This window comes from Olea europaea, unplaced genomic scaffold (genome assembly GCF_002742605.1).
Source record: "Olea europaea var. sylvestris unplaced genomic scaffold, O_europaea_v1 scaffold1922, whole genome shotgun sequence".
Taxonomy (NCBI): Eukaryota; Viridiplantae; Streptophyta; class Magnoliopsida; order Lamiales; family Oleaceae; genus Olea; species Olea europaea.
In genome coordinates, this window is record NW_019237042.1 from 109,077 (window position 1) to 131,793 (window position 22,717).

The 22,717-nt window shown below is 32.5% G+C and overlaps 2 protein-coding genes across 43 annotated transcripts; one reads left to right on the forward strand and one right to left on the reverse strand.

Moving 5' to 3' along the window:
• The first annotated feature begins 232 nt into the window (after window positions 1-232).
• Window positions 233-4,901, forward strand: LOC111379035 (chaperonin CPN60-2, mitochondrial-like). 42 transcript variants are annotated; one of them, XR_002699983.1, is made up of 10 exons: window positions 246-340; window positions 803-1,189; window positions 1,730-1,795; window positions 1,959-1,981; window positions 2,183-2,265; window positions 2,466-2,542; window positions 3,846-3,894; window positions 3,997-4,083; window positions 4,160-4,249; window positions 4,566-4,901. XR_002699983.1 is itself a non-coding variant. In XM_023002342.1 (9 exons), the coding sequence occupies exons 5-9, from the start codon at window positions 2,517-2,519 to the stop codon at window positions 4,675-4,677; spliced, it is 363 nt and encodes a 120-aa protein (XP_022858110.1). In that variant the 5' UTR covers window positions 254-340; window positions 1,730-1,795; window positions 1,959-1,981; window positions 2,183-2,265; window positions 2,466-2,516; the 3' UTR covers window positions 4,678-4,901. The 42 variants fall into 42 exon arrangements, 20 of the variants coding, with proteins under 20 accessions (XP_022858121.1, XP_022858125.1, XP_022858126.1 ...); XR_002699971.1 differs by having other exon boundaries at window positions 233-340; window positions 912-954; window positions 1,073-1,189; window positions 3,846-4,249; XR_002699984.1 differs by lacking the exon at window positions 3,997-4,083.
• A 4,090-nt stretch (window positions 4,902-8,991) lies between these two features.
• LOC111379037 (gamma aminobutyrate transaminase 1, mitochondrial-like) lies at window positions 8,992-17,139 on the reverse strand. The gene is given in 19 exon segments (XM_023002362.1): window positions 8,992-9,256; window positions 9,948-10,063; window positions 10,141-10,219; window positions 10,301-10,338; window positions 10,341-10,387; window positions 11,261-11,339; window positions 11,430-11,517; window positions 11,601-11,732; window positions 12,136-12,210; window positions 12,318-12,394; window positions 12,472-12,560; window positions 12,645-12,683; window positions 12,769-12,842; window positions 13,416-13,508; window positions 13,592-13,689; window positions 14,821-14,893; window positions 14,989-15,073; window positions 15,190-15,314; window positions 16,876-17,139. Coding segments are annotated over 19 exon segments (1,524 nt in total). The 5' UTR covers window positions 16,918-17,139; the 3' UTR covers window positions 8,992-9,181.
• Window positions 17,140-22,717: the final 5,578 nt, after the last annotated feature.

Sequence of the window (22,717 nt, forward strand, 5' to 3'; positions counted from 1 at the left end):
GATTGAAAGTAATGGTATGAAAAAATTGCTCTAGCGTGCTTGAATGGAATAATATAGAGTACTGTTGTAAAACTAGTTTGAAAACAGTCCAATGTGAAAATCAATGTGACAAAAATGAACAATAAACCCCCACATAAAGTGGTTCACAAATGTTCCGTGCACGGGGAAATTTCACGTTTTCACACTTGACTTTTTCCAACTGGTTTAGCAATAGTTACTATTCACAAAATATCTCTCATATAACAGTGGCTCTCTCTCTGCCCCCTCATTTCACACGTCCGCTTTTTGACGAGTTCGTCTCTCCACAACGAGAAACCAAACACTGAGAAGAAGAAGAAAGGTATAATCTCCTGAATCCAGTCCATATCTTCTCTCTCTTTTTTTCTTTTCTTTTCAGTATTGAGCTTCCAAATGAGGATTTTAGATTAGTTCAGTTGAAACAAGGGGATAAATTTGGGTGGTTTTCTGATTTCGTAGGGCTTATACATTTGTTAAGTTTCGTTTTGGGTGTTTGCTTCGATTTTCTAGAGTTTCTCGAGTGTGTGTTTTTTGCATTAATCGATTTGGTAGGATTTAACTTTTTTTATTTTTTGGGGTCGTTTCGAGTGATTGCTTTGATTTTCTGAGTTCTTTTTTTTTTAACTTCCTTTTCATTTAGTTTACATTAGAGCACAGACATGATTTGAGTAGTCCTATGAGGAATCCTGCATTTTCCTGCCATTGAATTTATAATTGGTTAATTTTCTTGGTAATGCTAAAAAAGTCACATTGCTTATTATCCTTGAATTTCCCAATCATGTAGACTTATAGCTTTTGGGCTTCATCTCCTTATTGCTGACCGTATGTGAAAATCCAAGTGCAAATATATGTATTCCCAATGGTGTTTCTCATTCTTTTCTTCCTTGCCATAGCTTGATGAGTGAGGAAGAAGAGGAATCCGAATGTGAAGAACAGGTACTTATGTAGCATGGAAGAGTTCTTGGAACGTAAATTAGGGTTGATGAATTAATTAATTAACTTGTCAATTCTAGATTTTAGTAGCATCTTATAGATTTTTGAAATTGTGGAACAGGATAAGTTATCTTCGATTTCGAAAGTTGGCTTCAAACAACTCCAATTGTTGATATTTTTTCTAGCTTTTTTCCATGTTTTATCCAGTTTTCTCACATTCGGTATTGGGATAGCTAAGGTAATTATATTCAACTTACTTTTGCTCGTTTCATATTCTTCATCTAGAAGAATTTGGTAAATTTTTCTTTTTTACCTTAGATAGTGGACCATGGATGTTGAATTGCTCTCTTGTGAATTGCCAGTATGTACAAGTCACAAAAAGAGGGTAGTTTCTGGAACAAGATTTGGACCTTTGATTAAGACTACAGTTTTTGAATTTTCAGTTAACTGTAAATACAATATTGAAATTGTAGACATAGATAGTTGACTTCTGATATTGGCATAGACTGTAGTTTCTATTGCAAAGTATAGTGTCAAACCAATTCCTTTTTTTATATATCTTTTATCTTTTCCAACAAATTTGATTAGTATAGCTTGGTACCTCTACCATAAATTCTTATTATTTCGTGAAATAAATCAATGTGTGCTCCATCTTATGTAATTCTTTTTTAAATTTTTATTATTTCATGAATTCCTATTCCCCAAAAAACTGGGAACTGAATTATATTTTGTGTAATTATGATTTGATGAAATCATGATTTATTGTTTGTATTTGCAGTTCATCCTTTCTATTGGTTAATTATACTTTGCGAACTTTTCCACTAGACTGCTGGAGATGGCAAAGGTGTATTTCTTTTAATTTTATTTTTTAAATATCAATTTGTTTGTCTTAAATATATTGCGCAATGTTTCATTTCTTCTGATGCTTTCATTGTGCTCTGAAATCGAATTAATTTTCTCTTCAATCTTTTTCGCTGGTCGTCATGGGGATGTTTACTCTTTCTCAGTAGAGAGGGAAATCTGTTATTCAGTTAAGAATTTCTCCTTCTCTTTCTATATTTTTCCATTTCTCTGTCTCATTTCTCTAATTTTTACTTAGGTATATGTTTGTTGTACTTCATGTAACCATTTCTTTAACGTTTCTATGAGTTCTGGTTATCAATTTTTTGTCCTCATGAATTTATCATCATTTTCATTAATTGTTTTAATTGATTATTGTCTTTCGTTTCAGGTTCACATAAACGAGCCATTGTATTAATTTTATTCAAAGAAAGCTTCAAGATCATGGTGAATTCTAGCTTCTAAGATAATTTTGTAAGAACTATACTGTTGGAATTTAATTCTGTTACTTTAGAAATTATTCAGTTCTTAAATTTGTTGTAAAATCTTAAGTTAAAGGCATAACACACAAGGAAATGCAAGAAATGCTTGTATAACACTTGCAGTTTCATAATGAGTGATATGTTTTTATCATTATATATTATCTCAATAGTATTTCATTGTTCAACATGCAGGTCTAAAGACAATCATCATGATGTCAGCATGGGAGGGAATTCCGCTAAAGAATGCTTCGAAATTCTAAAGTCACGTGGTATGAATTTGCTTGATGTTAAATACCTTGCATACCTTTCTGGGAAAAAAAGAACCTTTATTTTTAGTTCAATAGTTAACACATTGTGTTTCTTAGATTTTCATTCTTGAGATATTGACTTATGCTCTATGCATTGTTTTAAAAATAATTCGATCCTTTAAGGACAATAAGCAACCTTGTGTTCCAAATCCCTCCACCCAAGGTTTTATTTATTTTGCAGTGGAATTCTCAGTTTTATTTAAATATTATTCTTCTTGTGAAAATAACAGCAACTGACTGGTTGACTCCAGATATCAATGCAGTTTCTACTAAAAACGCAAAATTTGAAGTTACCATTAGTGTAGCAAGCATATGTGCATTTTCTCCCCTGTTACTTGGGGTTGTCTTTGCGTATCGATTCCATCGCGTGCATAAACTGAAACCTGATGTATTTGTCGATGTGGCAAGTAAATTTTTCTTCTAATTCTTGGGAATTTGTTTTGTTCATTTTATTTATATGTTAAATTATTCTATTAAATTTTTTACGCTACTTATGTATTACAAGTACTTGTCAGTTAAAATGTTACAATCTGGTTTGTATGCTTTTTGCGTCTGTCACTCTTCAATATCCTTGTGTTCTCTTCTATGAAAAGAATAGTTTTGCATCTGCAAAAGGTAAAATTATGGAGTCTGCAGCAAGTTTTGATACTTCAAATTCAGATTCATGGCCTTTTCCAAAAATATTTCAAGCCTTGAATAGTACCATTGTATTTTATGCTGTGTAGATTTTGAATATGTACATTGGAAGGGCATCATATAGCTATGAAAATACAAAAATAGGACGAGCGAGTAATTTGTCCCAAATAAATTATCAAAAGAAATGGTGTTCTCATGTCATATTAGTAGCTAATGTTTATTCGGTTCACCACTATGGCTTTACATTGAGAAACTAATTTAGATAAAGCATGGAAACCAAAAAGTTATGAGGAGAAAAAAGTAATTTAAACTGCATCAGTATTTTTAATCACTTAAAAAAAAAAAAAAAAACTCAAACACATCATTAACAACACAAACTATTCGGCTAGAAGACATTCACACAGGAAAAATTAATTACAAAAAAGGTAGAAACATAAAATCAATTATAAATTTGTTCGCAAGGCACGAAAACCATCCAACTATGTTCAAATGACGATGGAAAACAACTAAAACTCTTGAAATCATGCATTAAAAAAAAAAAAACACAAACACACACACATCATATTTTGTGGTAGGATAGAAATATGTTAAATAAATTAGAAATAGTTGATGGAATGAAGTTTGACAGGGATCATATTTCTCCGTTCTTCATGACAAATCAGAAGAACCTGAAATGTGTAAGTCTCTCTGCTTCTATTGCTGGCAATAAAATGTTTATAACCGAAAAATGGACTCCTTACTGGATAAAGGTGTATTAAGAAGTTCTCTAACAACTTCAGGAAGTAAACAACCCACTCATTCTTATACCTGAGAAGAAAATTTCAAACTTAAATGTTGTAGTGAGAGTACATGAGTTAGCTTTAAAGGTAAATCTTTCGAAGCCTTCCATATGAGTTATTGATATTCGAATAAGATTGATCCTTTTTTGCCATATTTGTCCAGAGACAAAGATGTGTAGTGATAGTTGCCGAAGAAGTGGAAAGCGATGCACTTGCAACTCTTATCCTTAACAAGCTCCTTGCTAGAATTAAGGTACTCCCACCAGTTTTATCATGGAAAATTATCTTTCTAATGTTATATCTGAAATATGTGTCGATTTGTGCTATAAATGCTCTGGGTTTGGTGAAAATAGGAAGGCTAATTTGCTAGAAATTGTTGCCTCAGTGGAGTATGCTATTTACTGCTTCTACTGCATTTCAGTCTTTCGCATTTTCTGATTTAATTGAATGTTACTTTTCTTACTCATCAAGTATCAATAATTCATGAGGTTTATGAGGTTCGATGCATATTATTGGATATATATCACTCCCAATTAACTTTTACTTGATATTTTCTACAACTATTGCAGGCTTCAGAGAAAATCCCAAATGGTGCAGAATGAATTGGTCAGGCTTGGTGAACGAATCACAAAAGCTTTGTCTATGGAGCTTTGCCATGAATTTGAGGATAAGTTCCTCTAGCACGTTACAACTGGTGAGTTGAAACTTAGCTGCAAAAGTCATATTTGGCTAATTTTTGTAATCATACAGGATTTTTTGAGTAACTAGGATGAAGAAAAATTTCATTGTAGCATCACTTGATAAGTGAGAGAATATCTTTGGATACTGTAACTTATATGATCTTACCATGAATTGAAATATTAATTATGACTAGTCTTTGACACGTGCGTTGCACAAGTTTTGTATTTATTATATTTTCATTAACGTCAAAATTGTAGATTTTTCAAAATTGGTTGAAAATTCGAAGTATTTGGTGAAATCTAATCGTTTGGTTCATTACATTATCGCAGGATGCATGGAGATTTCTTTTTCGTTTTTAATTTTTTCCTCATTTATTTATTTTTTATTTGTTTTGTTCATATTATAAAAAAAAATCTCGATTTAAAATACTTTTTAATTCATTTTTCTTTATGAAAAAACTTAATTTTTTCAATTTTAATTAAAAAATATTTAGACTGTCAGAAAACACCGCAACATGCAATTTCCATACCTCCCAAAAAATTAAAAAATAAAGATAGTATAAGACAGAAAATATTTTACAAAAAGTTACTTGTAAGTAAAAAAATTTGAAGAGAAAAGAATTAAAAAGAATTTTAAATTGAAAAAAAATTATTTGTAACGTAAAACTACGATACTGATTTCTCTCGGTATCATATTCATATGTATTTATATTTTGTGCTTCATATATATTTAATATTTATTTTATGCTTATGTTGAAAAAATAAAAATTTGGAAATTTTTTTGAAATTTGGTTTGGTAAGTGAATGTACGGTGTCCTACATTCTCAGTATTTGTAAATACAAAAATCGGTATATAAAAATACAGCAAGTTACAAATACGATAAGCAGCATATACAGTAAATTGTAAATACGGTACGCAGTATATACGTAAGTTATTTGCAAATACGGTAGGCTGTAAAAATCTGGTAGGCAGCGTATACGGTAACGTGCAAAATACGGTAAGGTATAAATACGGTAAGTTGTTTACAAATACGATAAGCAGCATATATGGTAAACTGCCTGCAAATACGGTAAGCTACATATATGGATTTATAATTTGTTATAAATGTATAAAAAAAATTTAATATTGAATTTCTTAAGTATTAAATGTTGTAATTCAATATTGTTTCTTTTTTTATAATTGTATTTCCAAAAAAAAAAAAGTGGTTATGAAATTGCTAATTTTTAAATGTGTTTTTTTGTTAAAAATAAAAATGAATTTTTTATGTTATTTGTAAAAAAAAAATTATTGCAATTTTATTAGTGTAATAAGAAGATTTATTATGTATTTTTATTTTTACATTTTGTGAAGAATTTTGTTTATAGTGATTGACAAATATTCTTTTACGCACGCATCGTGCCAACCATATTAAAAATAATAATAATAATTTTAGTATATATTAAAAAAATAAAAAATATATATTATGGAGGCTATGGAGTAAAGCCTCCGTATCATGGAGGTAAAGGGAGGCTTCATGGAGATAAAGCCTCCGTATTATGGAGGTAAAGGGAGGCTTCATGTGTGCCAACGTGCATTTTTTTACCATCTTTTTCTTTCATTGGCTTTCAATACAATAATTTAATTTCATTTAGTCAACTTAATTTTTTTTAATATTTCCAAAATAAATACATAAAATAATGGAGGCTTACTCTTTCTCCATTTTTACACGCTACAACCATACTTCTCTATTTCTGCACACTATCTCTTTCACCATTTTCTCACACTATCAACCATGTATTTTTAAAAAGTTTATTTTTTAGCACAAAAGTAAGTTTAAATAAAAACATTATTTTTATATATGTACGTAAAAGGTATATAGTAACCACTTAGATGACCAAAAAATAATATCAATCAAAAAGTTTAGGAACCGTTTAAATAATAATTTATTGAGCGGGTTAATTCAAGAGCAAAAGCGTGAATTCCATAAATATGTGATTGAAAATATGCTTGAAGAAAAATAAATTTTAAAAAATGAAAACCAAACATGTTAAAAAATGAATATATTTATTTTTCAAAAAATGAGTTTTTATTACCATTTCATTTTTATCATAAAATGATTCTAATCCTAATATGTTAGATTGTGCTTCAAAATTACATAATCTATCAAACGTAATTTTTAAAATTAATTTTTATAAAGTAATATGTTTTTATGATTTTTTTTTTTTTTTGAACGTGAAATATAATAGTACTAAAAAATAGAAAATAATTAAATTCTTATTAATTTTATATGAACCTCCATTATTACGTTACTAAAAAAAATCATAAAAATATATTACTTTATAAAAATTAATTTTAAAAATTATATTTGATAGATTATGCAATTTTGAATCACAATCTAACATATTAAGATTAGAATCATTTCATGATAAAAATGAAATGGTAATAAAAACTCATTTCTCGAAAAATAAATATATTCATTTATTAACATATTTGATCTTCATTTTTTAAAATTTATTTTTCTTCAAACATATTTTCAATAATATATTTATGGAATTCACACTTTTACTTTTGAATTAACCCCCTCAATAAATTATTATTTAAACGGTTTATAAACATTTTGATTGATATTATTTTTTGATCAACCAAATGGTTACTATATTCATTTTACGTACATATATAAAAATAATGTTTTTATTTAAAGTTACTTATGTGCTCAAAAATAAACTTCGTAAAGATACATGGTTGATAGCGTGAAAAAATGGTGAAAAAGATAGTGTGGAGAAATAGAAAGATATGGTTGTAGCGTGTAAAAATTGAGAAAGAGTAAAAAGGACTCTATGACATAATCGTCCACGTCGCGTAAATTGAGGAAAAGCAACAAAATCACTGTATCAAACACGTAAGAGAAACGACGTCGTTTCCTTCTTAAAAAAAAGGCTACAGTGAGACAAAATGGAAGAATCTATTGTTCTTTCTATAGTAGTGAAACATTGTCTTTTTTATATAGTAGTGATATATGTAATTTCATGTCTTCCCACATAAACATTCAATAGATTTCATGATTTTCCTTTTAGGGAGTTACTTTTTACCTTCACCTTTTTTTTCTTAATTGTTTCGATTATGTTCATATTTATTTAGGTTATCACTATCAATTGTACATGGAATAATTTCTTTCATTCGAGTAACTTTATATCTTTCATTGGGGGAACAAAGACCCTCTATGACAAAATCATCCACGCCGCGTAAATTGAGAAAAAGCAACAAAGTCACTGTATCAAACACGTAAAATAAACAACGTCGTTTCTTTCTTTCAAAAAAAAAAAAAAAAGAGGCAATAGTAAGACAAAATGGAAGAATCTACTACTCTTTTTATAGTAGTGAAACATTGCTCTTTTTATATAGTAGTGATATATGTAATTTCGTGTCTTTCCACATAAACATTCAATAGATTTCATGATTTTCCTTTTAGAGAGTTACTTTTTACCTTTGCCTTTTTTTTTTTTAATGGTTTCGATTATGTTCATATTTATTTGGGTGATCACTATCAATTGTACATGGAATAATTTCTTTCATTCGAGGAACATAATTTCTTTAATTGGGCAAACAAGGACCACTTGTATGTCAAAACTCAATACGTTAATATTACCTTAAAAATAACACAGCCCGCGCATTGCACAGGCAGTTGACTAGTGTTAAATAAAAAATACAAATTTAACTTTTTAGTTAGTCTTGAACATTGTCATAACTCTCATTTTACCATTGCGTCTCATGCAACAATTATGTGAAAGTAAACATTTTTGTCAATTTGGGAGATGAAACGTGACCACATGAAATCGAGCAGTGAAATTTCAAACTAAATTATAGTTAAAGAGACCCAATTAAAATTTAGTGAGCCAATTGAAGCTTCTCTTAAAATTCAAGAAATCAACCTATAGTATGGATGCAAGGACTGGACCAAACATTATCCCATGAGCATTCTTGTCACTAAACTACACCCTATCCAATTTCACACTTTATTTACACTAAAATTCTCTCTTATCATTCATAACCAAATATACAGCAAAATTGTTACGGTTGCTTTTATTACTTTCTATGCAGCCAGTTTTAGGACTCGTTTGATACAACTTTCAGAAAGTCAAAAAGTGCTTTTGAAACTCAAAAGATGCTTTCGAATTCATTTGGTAAATTTTATGAAAGTAGTGCTTCTTCTATTTAATGTATAAATTTATTAACAATTTTAACCAAACTCTCGATTATCTTCTGTTAAAAGCCTGCCTGCCTCTCGTCGTTCTTGCTGAGAGAGAGGCTGCCTTCCTTCACGAAGTTAGAGTTAACTACATGAAATCCTTTTTCGATCTCTTCAAATTTTACCAAAAATGAAAATAAGGAACATTTTTTCTCTGGGTAAATGAAAATATACTCATAATACTTAAATACCACAAAAAAGAGGGAACGAAAAGCCAAGAAGGAAAAAAATGGCAGCTATTAGTCCTTACATGGAGCCATCGATAGGACTTTTCGACCATCACTTCTTCTGAGACTTGAGTTCTTCGACCCTCTCTTCAGTAGCCTTCAGTGCTTTTCCATAGATGCTTGTCAGCTGAAAACAGCAAAATTCCCCTTATTTCGTTTAATACTTTCACCTAACACTTAAACTCGAACATACATCTTAGCTCTCCTTTGAGCCCCATTTTCCACAAAAAATGGGTTTTACAAGTGATTTTTTTGGAAGATGTATGGTTAGAAAAGCAAGGAAAAAATTTTGGATTTACGTGCAAATTGTCATATTGATAGAATGTGATTGAAAATGAATTTGAGAAAAAATAAATATTGGGATAATGGGGCTCAGACATATGCTTAGTGTTTGTAAGTATATTGAATTCCAAGGGTGAATTTATTCCAAAAACAACAAGGCAATACATACTAAGCATTACATACCGTACTAAAAATTCTTCAACTGCCATTGTCTAAATGGAAAAGTAAAAGTTCGATAACCGACTAATTAAGACAGAATAAATTTAATGTAAACGAGTACTAAAAATTCTTCAACTGCCATTGTCTAAATGGAAAAGTAAAAGTTCGATGACCGACTAATTAAGACAGAATAAATTTAATGTAAACGATGCTATACATTGGCTAACTTGTTAGTCTCACGTAATACCTTAAAAAACCGATCCATGAAAAGCAACCCTTCAATAAGTAACATATAACACAGGAAGCTATAAAATTCTCAACAATGTCATCAATGTATAAAGTAACATGGATTTATTCGTATGATGGGAGTCAATTACCTCGTCAACCTCTCCCGGAGTCATTATAAATGGAGGAGACATCATTATATTGTCGCCAGCAACACGCACTAACATTCCATTTTTTTCGCACTGTGCTCCAAAATATGAACCAACTCCTGCATGAATAGTAGATTAATTACTAAAAATCGTAATTTTTGATTAAGAGATTCCACTAGAGAGACATAATTCACACCCCATTCAGCAGGAAACGGATCGTCAGGTGATTTGTTATTGGCAAATTCTGTCCCAAGGATCAACCCGGTTCCTCGTATCTTCAAAACAAACAAGGTTCATTAAGAAATCCATATGTAAATAAAAAATTATGTAATTAATTAAACATTGCTTAATATTACCTCCCCAACGATGGGACTGTCGGAGAATGCCTTCACACTTGAAATTTTGGGGCTATGCTATTCACTTTCTCAACAATATTCCTCTCCCTGAAAACAAGTGAACCTTCTTAAAATTTTGCCAAACAACTAAAAAGAGTTAGTTACTTTAATTTTTTTTATTTTTATTTATTTATTTTTTTTTTTTGGACTTTGCTAAATATGAGCTTATACCCCAAGCATGTTTTGAATAAACGTACAATCATCAAGAACGACCCCCATATGCATTTCCACAAAAATCCACCCGAGTCAAATGGCCGTTGATTTGATGTGTATAATTTTGGCCCCATTTTCTCATGGATTTCACATATCACATTGATACTAACATGCAGAAAAAAATAGTCTAAGATCATCCTCTCAACCTTAGGGGATCGTTTTTTTTTAAGCATTAGTTCATGTCATTAATCACATATTCGTTTAAGATACTTGGCTAGATCATCTTATAAAGCTGGAAACTACTTGCCAAGAGGAAATTTTTCTTTATTCGCTTCACAAGATATTCAAAAAAACATACTTGGGTTACTTTTATTTTTTTTTATTTTTTTTTATTTTTTTTTTGGACTTTGCTAAATATGAGCTTATACCCCAAGCATGTTTTGAATAAACGTACAATCATCAAGAACGACCCCCATATGCATTTCCACAAAAATCCACCCGAGTCAAATGGCCGTTGATTTGATGTGTATAATTTTGGCCCCATTTTCTCATGGATTTCACATATCACATTGATACTAACATGCAGAAAAAAATAGACTAAGATCATCCTCTCAACCTTAGGGGATCGTTTTTTTTTAAGCATTAGTTCATGTCATTAATCACATATTCGTTTAAGATACTTGGCTAGATCATCTTATAAAGCTGGAAACTACTTGCCAAGAGGAAATTTTTCTTTATTCGCTTCACAAGATATTCAAAAAAACATACTTGTAGATCTTGAGAGCTTCCAGTGCAACAGCACATGATACCGGGTGTCCAGAATACGTGAATCCATGGGAGAAAGTACCTATAGAGTAAGAGGGACAGATTAACCTTTTAAATAGGAAAGATCACAAAAAAAAAATTAGAAGGTTTAAATTAAAATGTTATCACTAACCAAGTTTGTTGCTTTGAGAATAAATGACGTCGTTGATTTCAGGGCTCACGAGTACAGCTCCGATTGGCACATAGGCAGAAGAAAGTGCCTGAATATGAGATTGGAGCAATAGAGTTGAAGTTCGATTCATAACTATCCAATGGTTTTTATCATAAAATTGTTGATCTTTACCTTTGCCAAGGAGACAAGATCAGGTTTGATGTTGTACTTGTCGCACCCGAACATCGATCCAAGCCTTCCAAATGCACATATTACCTCATCAGCAATGAAAAGAATATCGTACTTCTTCACTACAGCCTGAATCTGTATACGTATTTCAAAGGAGACTCACTTAAGTGTTCTATTAGTGGAATGAAGAGCAGGACTTATAAATTAAGTCCTAATTCCTTATTTTGAGAGCAATAATAAGCAAGCAGAAATTACAAACACAAATATTAGCTCCCTCACGTTCCTTCAGATAACATAAATAATGCATCTATAATTATCATTATACAAATTTCTAAAAAACAATTTAATTCGTAAGCACGTACCCTTATCTAAATTTTAGATCCCTCATATCTAGATTTTAGAAAGAAAAAAATATATATACAACTCCTGAATATTGTACCCCGCATTGGACAACAGCACTTGAGTCCAAGTAACATAGGTCGCAAGGACTTCTTCAACTCAATTTCATTGTGACGACTAACAAAGTAACGGAACTAACCTTGTCAAAGTAAGTTGCAGGTGGAGGAATCACTCCTCCAGCCCCCATAACTGGTTCAGCAATGAAAGCAGCAATCTATAACACATCAGTCTACGCATCAGCAACTGTAACCTCTATTATTCTGCAAAAGAAAGTGACAAACACAGAACGAAATTTAAAATTTGATGTCAAATTTCAGTTACCGTCTCGGGTCCCTCTTTGAGGATAAGATCCTCCAAATTTTTGGCCATTCTGCTAGAGAACTCTTCCTCCGTTTCACCTAATAAATTGGTTTCAAAATTTTAATAAGATCATGGAAGAAATCATGTCACCAATTGTAAAAGGGCGCATCACAACCTGGCAGATGATATCGCCAATAATGTGGGCAGTCAGTATGTAATACGAACGGAGCTGGCAGATCAAATTTCTGATGTAGCGCTGGAAGACTGTTAAAGACAAGTTACAGAATTACTGACTATATTCATTGCATACAATTTTAGTTGCGACTCTGAAAAGTGTTGGGTACTCACCCAGAAAGACTGGCTGATATAAGTGTTGAACCATGATATCTACCAAAATATACAAATAAAACTTAAGTGTAAAGCTATTTTTTTTAATACCAAAAATAAGAAAACATTAGCTCAAAATTATTACGATTTTGCTCGAGCAATAAATTTTTTCTTGTTTGGCCTTCCAAGGGCATTATTGTAATACCAAACCAGCTTAACCTACAAGAAAAAGAAAATTATTCAGAATCTCGTAAATGCATATTGAGTCTTTTACCTTTTCTACTTCTATTTTAGCTTCTTTTCATGTTACAAGAACTATCAAACTTCTGTTATGACAAAAACTATCATAACAATGGTACCATATAGCATACTGCAGTAATGAAAATGCATCTAATATCTTTGATGTAGAAAAATAATTAGTAACATAATATATCAAGTATAGAATTAGTGAAAATCTTGAATACAACAAAAATTGTAGCAAATTAGACAACCTTTTCTCCATTATAGGGTACATGAGTACAACAAAATCATAAACTGGAACATACTGCGTTATTAAAAGAATTGGGCTTCCGAATGAGTAGCTCTATTCAAAACAAGATTGAAATGCATTTTCTTTTCGTATTCTATATGTATTGAATGATCCGATAATTCAAAAAGGGGAAGGGAGTCAACTGACCACCTCAGCCATTGGCAGGAAATTAGCTGAAAAGCTTACATTGAGTAATGCATTCTTTCTGTACAGGAGCAGAGAATAAAATCAATGGATAAATGATTTTAAAAAGATATTCAGACCTGACTATCATTAGCTTCTGATCCACTGTTTGTAAAAAAGACCTTAGCCATTTTATTTGCAGTAAAAACTTCCAACAGCTCCTTTGCAAGATCCTGCATGCAGAAAGCAACCATGATGAAGACAGAGAAATATTTCTATACAAGTTAGCATCAAGTTTAACTTGAAATTGTGATACCAAAGAGGGCTTCGTTGTTCGGTTCCAAAACGAGTGGTAGAATGGCAACATATTAAGTTGTTTTGTTGCAGCAGCAATAAGACGAGGTTCATTCCCCCCTGCAAGTATACAAAAATTAGTTAAAAGAGCATTATTACAGCAGGACTTGGCAAAACACATTTTGTATATAAGATTTCATCTACCCCCCCTTAATTTAGGACCTTGGACCTGGTGCTTCATCTTGTTTCAAGTATATCTTCTTCATTTTTTATTTTAAGGGAAATAAGAAGGATCTACGAAAATGTGCATAACTTTTAGTTCGGTAGTCAAATTTTTGTCCGTAAGTATAATTTGAAAACATTTTCGATTTTGCACATTTTTATCGGGTGACAATTATGGCCTTAGATCAATACTGTCAAACTTTGAGGGTCAAATTCCATCTTTTAGGGGTCCATTTTAGCGTTCTTCTGTTTTTAGTTAATTTAATGGTATTTTCATCTTTTTGCACTTCTTTTAGTTTTATTTGGATTTATTTACAGAATTAGGATCCCAATGTGATTAGGAATTGTTTTAACATTTAGTTCTTTAAATAAGTGTTAAGGTTGTGAAAACATTACATTCATTTTTCTTGATTGATAAGATATTTTAGTTTTTCCCATTATTTAGTAAATTTTAATTCTCACGTTCGTTCGAGCAATATGCAAACAAACGCTCGCTCGTGTGTTACAAACAAGAGCCTTTTATTTGCTATTCACGTTTCCATCAAGCATCAATAACATATCCTTCAATCACCAAATAAAATAAAGTTAAATCATTAATTTTAATACAATTATACAATAAATTTTTCCACCAAAGAATAATTAACAAAAAAGGAACGGCCTTAAAGTCCTTGCGTAGAAGGTTCTTGCTCTTTTGCTTCAAATATCCTATTGTTTCTCTATAACTATATCACATCTGAAAAATGGCCGAAGCTGTCAATTTCCACAGTAAAATGCATATGCATATAAAATGGCAAATCCATTAGATACAGATTTAATCCTTCTTACTGACAAAAAAGGCCTTTTCCCTAATAAATTAAAAACACTCGAGAATTTGGTATAGTATGAAACTGTAATATGATGAACACAGATAATGCTAAACCCCAAAATGAAAATTTCACGATGAAGAAGGAGAGAATGAACAGATCTAAAACATCAAATTATCAACCGAAAAACTAGTAAAATCAGGGATACCATACGAAAGATAAATACCTAAAGCAGTGCACCATAACCCAGCAAGGGAATCAAGATACTTTTTCCCATTATGGTCATAGACGTATGAACCCTATAACGAACAAAAAAAAGAGTTAGAAAACGATCACAGGAAAAGTATACCAATGAGCAACTTAAATAAGGAAACCATTACCAAAAAAGCCATACCTCAGACTTCTCAATTACAAGAGGGTTCAAGTCCGTCGTCTGCCATCCAGCAGTAAATGGCGCCAACATATTATGGCCCTTGAAGCTGAAAACATAAAAAATTAAGAATTATTTGCTCTTAGTATACACTCAAGTACAGAATATGGATACAGGTATTATTATTGGAAAAGAAAATGGAAGTCGAAATAATATGAATTTTACCCTTTATTATCAGTAGATGAAACATCTTTCTGAGCCGATGCCTCCGTACTATTCCATTTGAATAATATTGGAGCCTGAAGATTCTGCAAACTTCTTCTAGATGAAACTTCCTTTACGAAGGTTGCCTATTACAAATGGAAGTAGAACATTTAATCCCAGATTGAGATACAATTTCAACAATGCAGATAAATACATGGACTTAAAGTAACTTGTTTCGGTGTCTCAGTTCATTGAATAATTAATTAACAATTCAAAAAACTGTTTCAGAAAAGTGAGTGCAAGTATCAAAATAATATAAATCAAGGGCTAAACTGTCTCAAAGATTCTACATCAACCAAGCAGAGAAGCATTTATTTTGGAATGCAATGAGTAATACATAATTTCTTTTCAGTCTTTCACCTTTGGGCCATGAAATTGAGAACAATCCAGATACATACTTTGATGCATTAAACTCAAAAGTGCTTGCATCCTTCGAGAAGGTTAGCCATTTTATTTCTGAAAGATAAATAATTTCATTGACAACCAACCAAATATCAATGTTTATAGAAATTAAAGATGAATTATTACTTTTATATAATCCAAAATAAACAATAAAGTTTATATGGAGAACATTAACAAGTCATCTGCCTTGGATCTCAAGGTCCTCAGAATCAAGTAGAAACCTTGTGAATAGCGAATAAGACACTTTTAACTGATTATGACGGGCTTATGTTTTAGGTTTTGGAAGGAAAAATCTCTTGGAGACTCAAAGTGCTTATAAGGAGACCCTCAAGTGATCCGGTTGCAATATGCAAAATCCGAAGTTTAGCTTACGTGTTTATCTAGCTTGTCGAAAAAGCTATTTTGAGACAAAAAACCACATGGATAAATTTTTCTCTAGATGTATGATAACACCTCAATATCAGATCATGCCCAGTACCCCCGATGTTGAACCGGACTCACATACTAATAGTGATGTCAATTTCCAGGCTTTAAACCGAGAATAGTAAGAATCAAACATATATGAATGTTATACTCAAGCGTCAATGTACCACACATTCACCGGTAATTAGTACGTAAAGGACAACTACCTCCGCAAAAATCTCTCCCTTTTATCCAGTACGGATTGTGACATCCTAACAGAAATTTTTTCCTTTGGGTTCTTACATTATCCTTTTGTTGTCATACAATTTTCTGAATCTTGTCACTAGCTTCAATGTCCCCCCGGAGGGCTCCTCTCCGCCCTTTTCCATTGATAATGATCATCAGAAGACCTCATTCCAACGATGCCAAGTTTTTGAGTCATAACACCATCAAATTTACTTATCATTTTAGAGCCCTCCAATACAATCACAGTTTTAACGTGAATTCAGGACACCATTTGATTCAACAAATAAAAAGCATAAAAGGCCAAAAAAAGACGGACATCATTCACATTAAAACACATCCAAAGTATATTCTCGGTAAAAAAAAAAAAATGGAAAAAAAAAATACCCACCCATTTGAACAACATTAATCATTGAAACATTTTATTTTTATTAACCAACAAAAATAAAACTACAGACTTCTACACATGAACATCAAGAATAAAAAGGAACAGCAAATGCTGATTTACAAACACGCAACAAACGAACCCACTACAGAATAATAAATAAAGATACATCTATACATACACAAGAAATATATGAACAAAAACATGAGAAAAACCTGGGTGGCATTCCTGAGAGTGGATTGAAGAAGACGATTCATAATCCCTTTTGCTTCTTTGTCTAAAAATTAAATTATGTTGTCGGGATTCTAACTCTTATTCTTAAAGCAAAAAGAGAAAATCGAATCCAAGGAGAGATAACACAGAAGAGAGAAAGAAGAGCGAGAGTTTGACACAACCGACGACTCAGCATACGTCATAGACGGATGGAGTCAATAAAAGGACAAATATCTCGGTCACTTGCCTAATAATTTTGTCTACATTCATTCCTTTCTTATATGAGATACGAAATAATGAATGTGACCATGTTAGCGTTTTTCTTGGAATAATTGCATAAGCAGTCCCAAACGTTTTTATTTTTTGCAGACTTAACTTCAATCTTCAGTATTGAATCACTTACAGTCACGAACTTTTAATTTTGTTGCATCACAAGTAGGCATGGCAAAAATACACACAAACCCGATACTTGCGAAGACCCACCCCATTATCCGCTTAATCGAATAATCGGATCAGTGGCCCACTCGAATGAATCGAGCTCGAACCGATCAACTACAGTTGCACCAGATGCTACTTAGAAGCTTATATAGTTATAATAAATAAGGAAATTACAATTAGATTTGGACTCACTATACTCGTGGCGCTAGGTCGACACGGCCCCGTTTATATATATTAAAAATTCAATATTTTAAGCCCTTATTTGATTTCTATTCCTTTTAAAATACATTTTTCTCTCTTCTTTTCAATTAGATATTCTTTAATAAAATAATATTACACATAAATCCAAAAAAAATTCTTATTTTTTAACCACATATTCTTCATCAATATACTATTCTAAAATACATTATTAGGAAATAATGGAGCTCAAACAGACCCTAAATAGAAACAAACCATGAAATTTCATTAATTTTAATAGAATATGACAGCTAAGATTATTTAAAGAATAAAATAAACAATAAAACATTTGTTTATCAAATATATTGGAATAATATAACTTTAAAAACTAATTATTATTAATTAAAAAATTTAATAAATATATTATTGTTTCACTTGAATGAATATGATCATTAAAATGAATTATCAACAACTAAAAAATAAATATAAAACGCCAGCGACCACCCTGTTGCCATCCGTAATCACAAGAACAAATGGATAAATTCCATCCATTTAACCATTAGTTGACCAAGAAAATTTATTTTGATCAAATCTAAAAAAGGTAAAATGATAAATTTGTTATTTCCAAATTAAAATGGAAAAAAAAACAATAATAATAATAACAACAATAGAAAAGAAAAGGAGTGAAATGTTTGAAAAATCATTGAACTTATACATTCGTCGCGAACTACTCACCAAACTATAAAATGTTTTAAAATGCTCACTAAAGTTGTCCTGTTTGCACTCCATCCATCACTTCCCAAAATCTATTAATTTTTTCACTGAGGTGGTGGACGACAATCTCGCGTGGCGACTAACGGCGTGCCACGTCACCTGTTTATCCTACTCACAATTAAAAATTATTTTAAACCTTAAATAAAAAAAAAAAGGGATTTTATGAAACTGTGATTCTCATGGAGATTATTTGCTTCAACTTTCAAATTCACGATTTTAAGGGGAAAAAAGGGTGAGAGAAACAAAAAGCACGACATCATACCAATCTCTCATTTCCATTCACTTTGAACACATTTCCCCCAAATCAATTCTTTTGCTATCTCCCCAAGAACCCTACCCAAATATTGGTGATCTATCCCCAAATAATACCCCAAAAATTCACATTTTTCTACTCCCATCTAGCTGAATAGTAGTGCCTCAAACAATTTGTAGTCGAAGTGTCGAATGAAAGCAGTTGCATTTCAAAACATGGGAAAAATCTGAGGAACATGAGCAATTTTTGGTCTGCTGATTTTTCTCAATTACTTGCAGGCAATAAATTTGCATATGGAGTACATAGTAGGATTTATAGAGGGATTTATAAGTAAATAGCAGTTGCTGTAAAAATGCTGAGAATTCCAACTCAGAAAGAAGAGACTAAAGATTTGCTTGAACGTCAATTCAAGTATGAAGTTGCCCTTTTTTCACGTTTATATCATCCCAAGCTTGTCATAAATGGGCTGCTATGTTCAAAGAACAAAAAAAATTGTAGAATTCTTAAAATGTACAAGGCTGCATTCTGGGCTATCCTTGTACTTCTTCTAATTAGTTTGTTGTTCTAATCATGTTTGTTGGTGACATATAACATGCAATATGTAGGGGAATGGAGTTGACGTGAATAGTAGGCAATTTGGTGGTGTAATGAAGTTTGGTGTAATGTTGAATTGTAATGCGGTTTGGTGCAATGTTGAAGTTCTGTTGAAAAAGTAATGCAGTGTTGGTGCAATGTTGAAGTTGAAGTTTTGTACCAGGTAATTATAGTTTGTTGCACTCGATGGGTTGTTCTTTTGACAAATGTTTAGTACCTAATAAAGTTTGAATTGCTCACAAATGATATAACTAAAGGATTCTGATTGATATAAATCAAATACACTAGTATAGCAACAAAGTTAACACATTCGATAAGGTAATACTTGGATAATTTCCACAGCACAAATGTTCACTTCAACAAAAATTCAAAAACTGTAGTCAATAAGCATCGAACTGCATACACATTTCGCTAAAATTGTTTAATCCATAACTACCCACATTGGCACAAAAAATTGAAGTGGTTACCATAGTTGCCTTTATTGGCAGAAAAACTACAAAAGATGTTTAAAGTAAATGTCTTTGGTTCGAGGCTGCCTACAATTCTATGAATTGCGAGAAGTAGCTAAAATCGTGTTTGAACATCGCCGTGCATAAACTCTAGCAGCCCGTAATTGTGAGGGCTCATCGACGTCTATTTCTTTTAGCATATCAACCATTTCCTCCAAGGTTTCCGTCGGTCCCTCTATCTTTCATTTCCAACAGTTGGTAGTATATTTGGATCGCCAGTAACAGGTGTTTGGCTCGTCGAGCGATGGTTGCATCTACTTGTAGCCAATTTTCCCTATTCAAGAATGCAGCAAAGCATATGAACGCCAAAATCATAATATTAAATAGAAAAATAATGTAAGCAAGCAACTAAATGGAAAAATAATCAATATGTTCGTCTTACGCTTGCAAGTACTTCCCTAGTTGGTGGGGATTCAACTTCTGCCAGCAGAGCATCAAACATGTCCTACAACAATAAATGGAAAACATTAATCACAAATCGTACAATTCAAAGCTGCTTGTAGACAAGGTATCCCCATCAATTCCTAACGTCTATAAGCACAACTTCTTTCCTCAAGATCAACCACGTATGTACCGTAACTACAATCCACCTGCCACTTAGGACCACCTAAAAATGTACTATAGACTCTCTTTATCTCTCAGCTCTACTGATCTTAGGGCAAAGCCGACCTTCATAACAACTCATTTTATCTCGCCTTATCTGAATTCGCTTCATGAAAGTTAACTGTATGGATGTCAGCATGTCCAAAATCATTTTCTCTTGATCTTCTAAAAGAGTCTTGTTGAAAACCTCACAGCCATTGTTCAACAAGATGTCACACTTTGAATGCACTTCAAAGTGTAATTTGCTCCATTCAACCACTTGAAAGCATCCTCGCTCACACTTTGTATTTGTTGCATCCAGTGTTTGTATTCTGAAATGGTAATAGACTTTGCAGCACGCCAAAGATAGTCCTTCAATGTTTTCCCTTTGAAGCCAGCACTGAAAAAGTTAGAGTACATGTGGCGTACGCAAAACCTATGCTCGGCAGGCGAAAACAATTCTATGACAACATTTTGAAGTCCCTTCTCGATCTGTCATCAAAGTCCAGCCTCTTCCGTCACCAATATGAACGTCACTTTCCAAATGTCTCATAAACCACCACCAAGCTAAAGTGTTCTCTTTCTAAACTACGGCATATGCGATGGGATATATGCAATCATTTGCATCATGGCCAACAGCGGTCAACAGTATTCCACTAAAACATCCACGCAAATGGCAACCATCCACTTCGATAACCTTTCTACAACTATTGACAAAACCCTTCTTACATGCTTCAAAACAAACATAGATGCCCTGAAAAACTTGATTGTGGTTGGCAATGATGACGGTTGAACCCGGGTTAGTCCTTAAAACCTCCGCAGCATAACACCACAACTTACCAAATTGCTCATCAATTGTTCCATGCAACAATTCCTTTGCATACCGTCTCATTTTCCATGCCGCGTTACGAGTAATATCAGTCTTCAAATCGGCCTTCACTGTCGCAAGTATACTCTTCGTCTTCCATTTTGGTTCTGCCTTAAACTGCTCAATAAATCGGTTAGTCAGGAAGACATAATTACAATGTCTATTATACTGGTCTCGGCTGCATGTGTGATTCAAAGTATACAACTTCACTTGGAAATTTCCTGTTAGTCCCACGCTCGATGCCCATATCTACCAACTACAACCTGGTTTGCAAATTCCCTGTACTCGTCTCTCGTCATTGGCCTTAAATTTGACATTGTACCCATTTAAAGCTCCATATGTTCTTACGGCCTTTCGGAACTCTACAACATCTCTAAAGAGCTTACCAACGACGAATTGTGGATTGCTCATGTCAGCCTCTGCCCAAAAATGTGGAAATCTATACACAACTTCATCATCTGACGAACAATCAGACACAAGCTCCTCAGAAGAAGGGTACTCCAAATCAGCAATCTCAACATCGACCTGAACATCATGCTCATTCACATCCTTCGGTTCACCCACATTCGAACCAACCTCAATCCCATCCGTTACATTATTTTATACAAATTATCATCCCTTTCGGAGTCTAACTCGTTCCCTAAATCAGTGAAGTCTGGGTCCTCGCTCGACGAATATTCAGCCCCACCTCTAGCGTATCCATCATTCCATAAATCATCGAATTCTGGGACTGCAACATAATCTACATTAAAAAGGTGACGAAGTCAGAGAAGAAGGTGGAAAACTTGCAACACAAAGTATGAATAAAGTTTAAGAATCAAGCATCCATGCGGTCAAAAAAGAAGAAAATATTAATATACTTGTGGCATATATTCATGAAGCAGAAAACCATCACATAAATCCAACACAAAAAATATAAATTTACGATTGATATCACATGCGAAAACAGCAAAAGATATATAAAAATTTGCTTCAGGTTACCTTTATGTGGTGGTCCCTCCATGTGCGTAGATTTTGAACATATGGCGCCGATTGTGGGACAGATTTTCAAGATTTGGGTAGGGTTCTTGGAGAGTTAAGCAAAATAATTGATTTGGGGGAAATGGGTTAAAAGTGTAATGGAAATGAGAGGTTGTTGTGATTTGGGGAAATGGGTTAAAAATGTAATTGATTTAAAAATCAGCAGCCCAAAAATTCCTCATGTTCCTCAGATTCTTCCCATGTTTTGAAACGCAACTGCTTTCGTTCGGCACTTCGACTACAAATTGTTTGAGGCACTAATATTCAGCTAGATGAGAGTAGGAAAATGTGAATTTTTGGGGTACTATTTGGCGATAGATCACCAATATTTGGGTAGGGTTCTTGGGAAGATTGCAAAAGAATTGATTTGGGGGAAATGGGTTCAAAGTGAAATGGAAATGGGAGATTGGTATGATGTCGTGCTTTTTGTTCCTCTCACCCTTTTTTCCCCTTAAAAACGTGAATTTGAAAGTTGAAACAAATAATCTCCATGAGAATCACGGTTTCATAAAATCCCATTTTCTTTTTTCTTTTTTTAATTAAGGTTTAAAATAATTTATAATTGTGAGTAGGATAAACAGGTGACGTGGCACGCTGTTAGTCGCCAGGTGAGATTGCCGTCCACCATG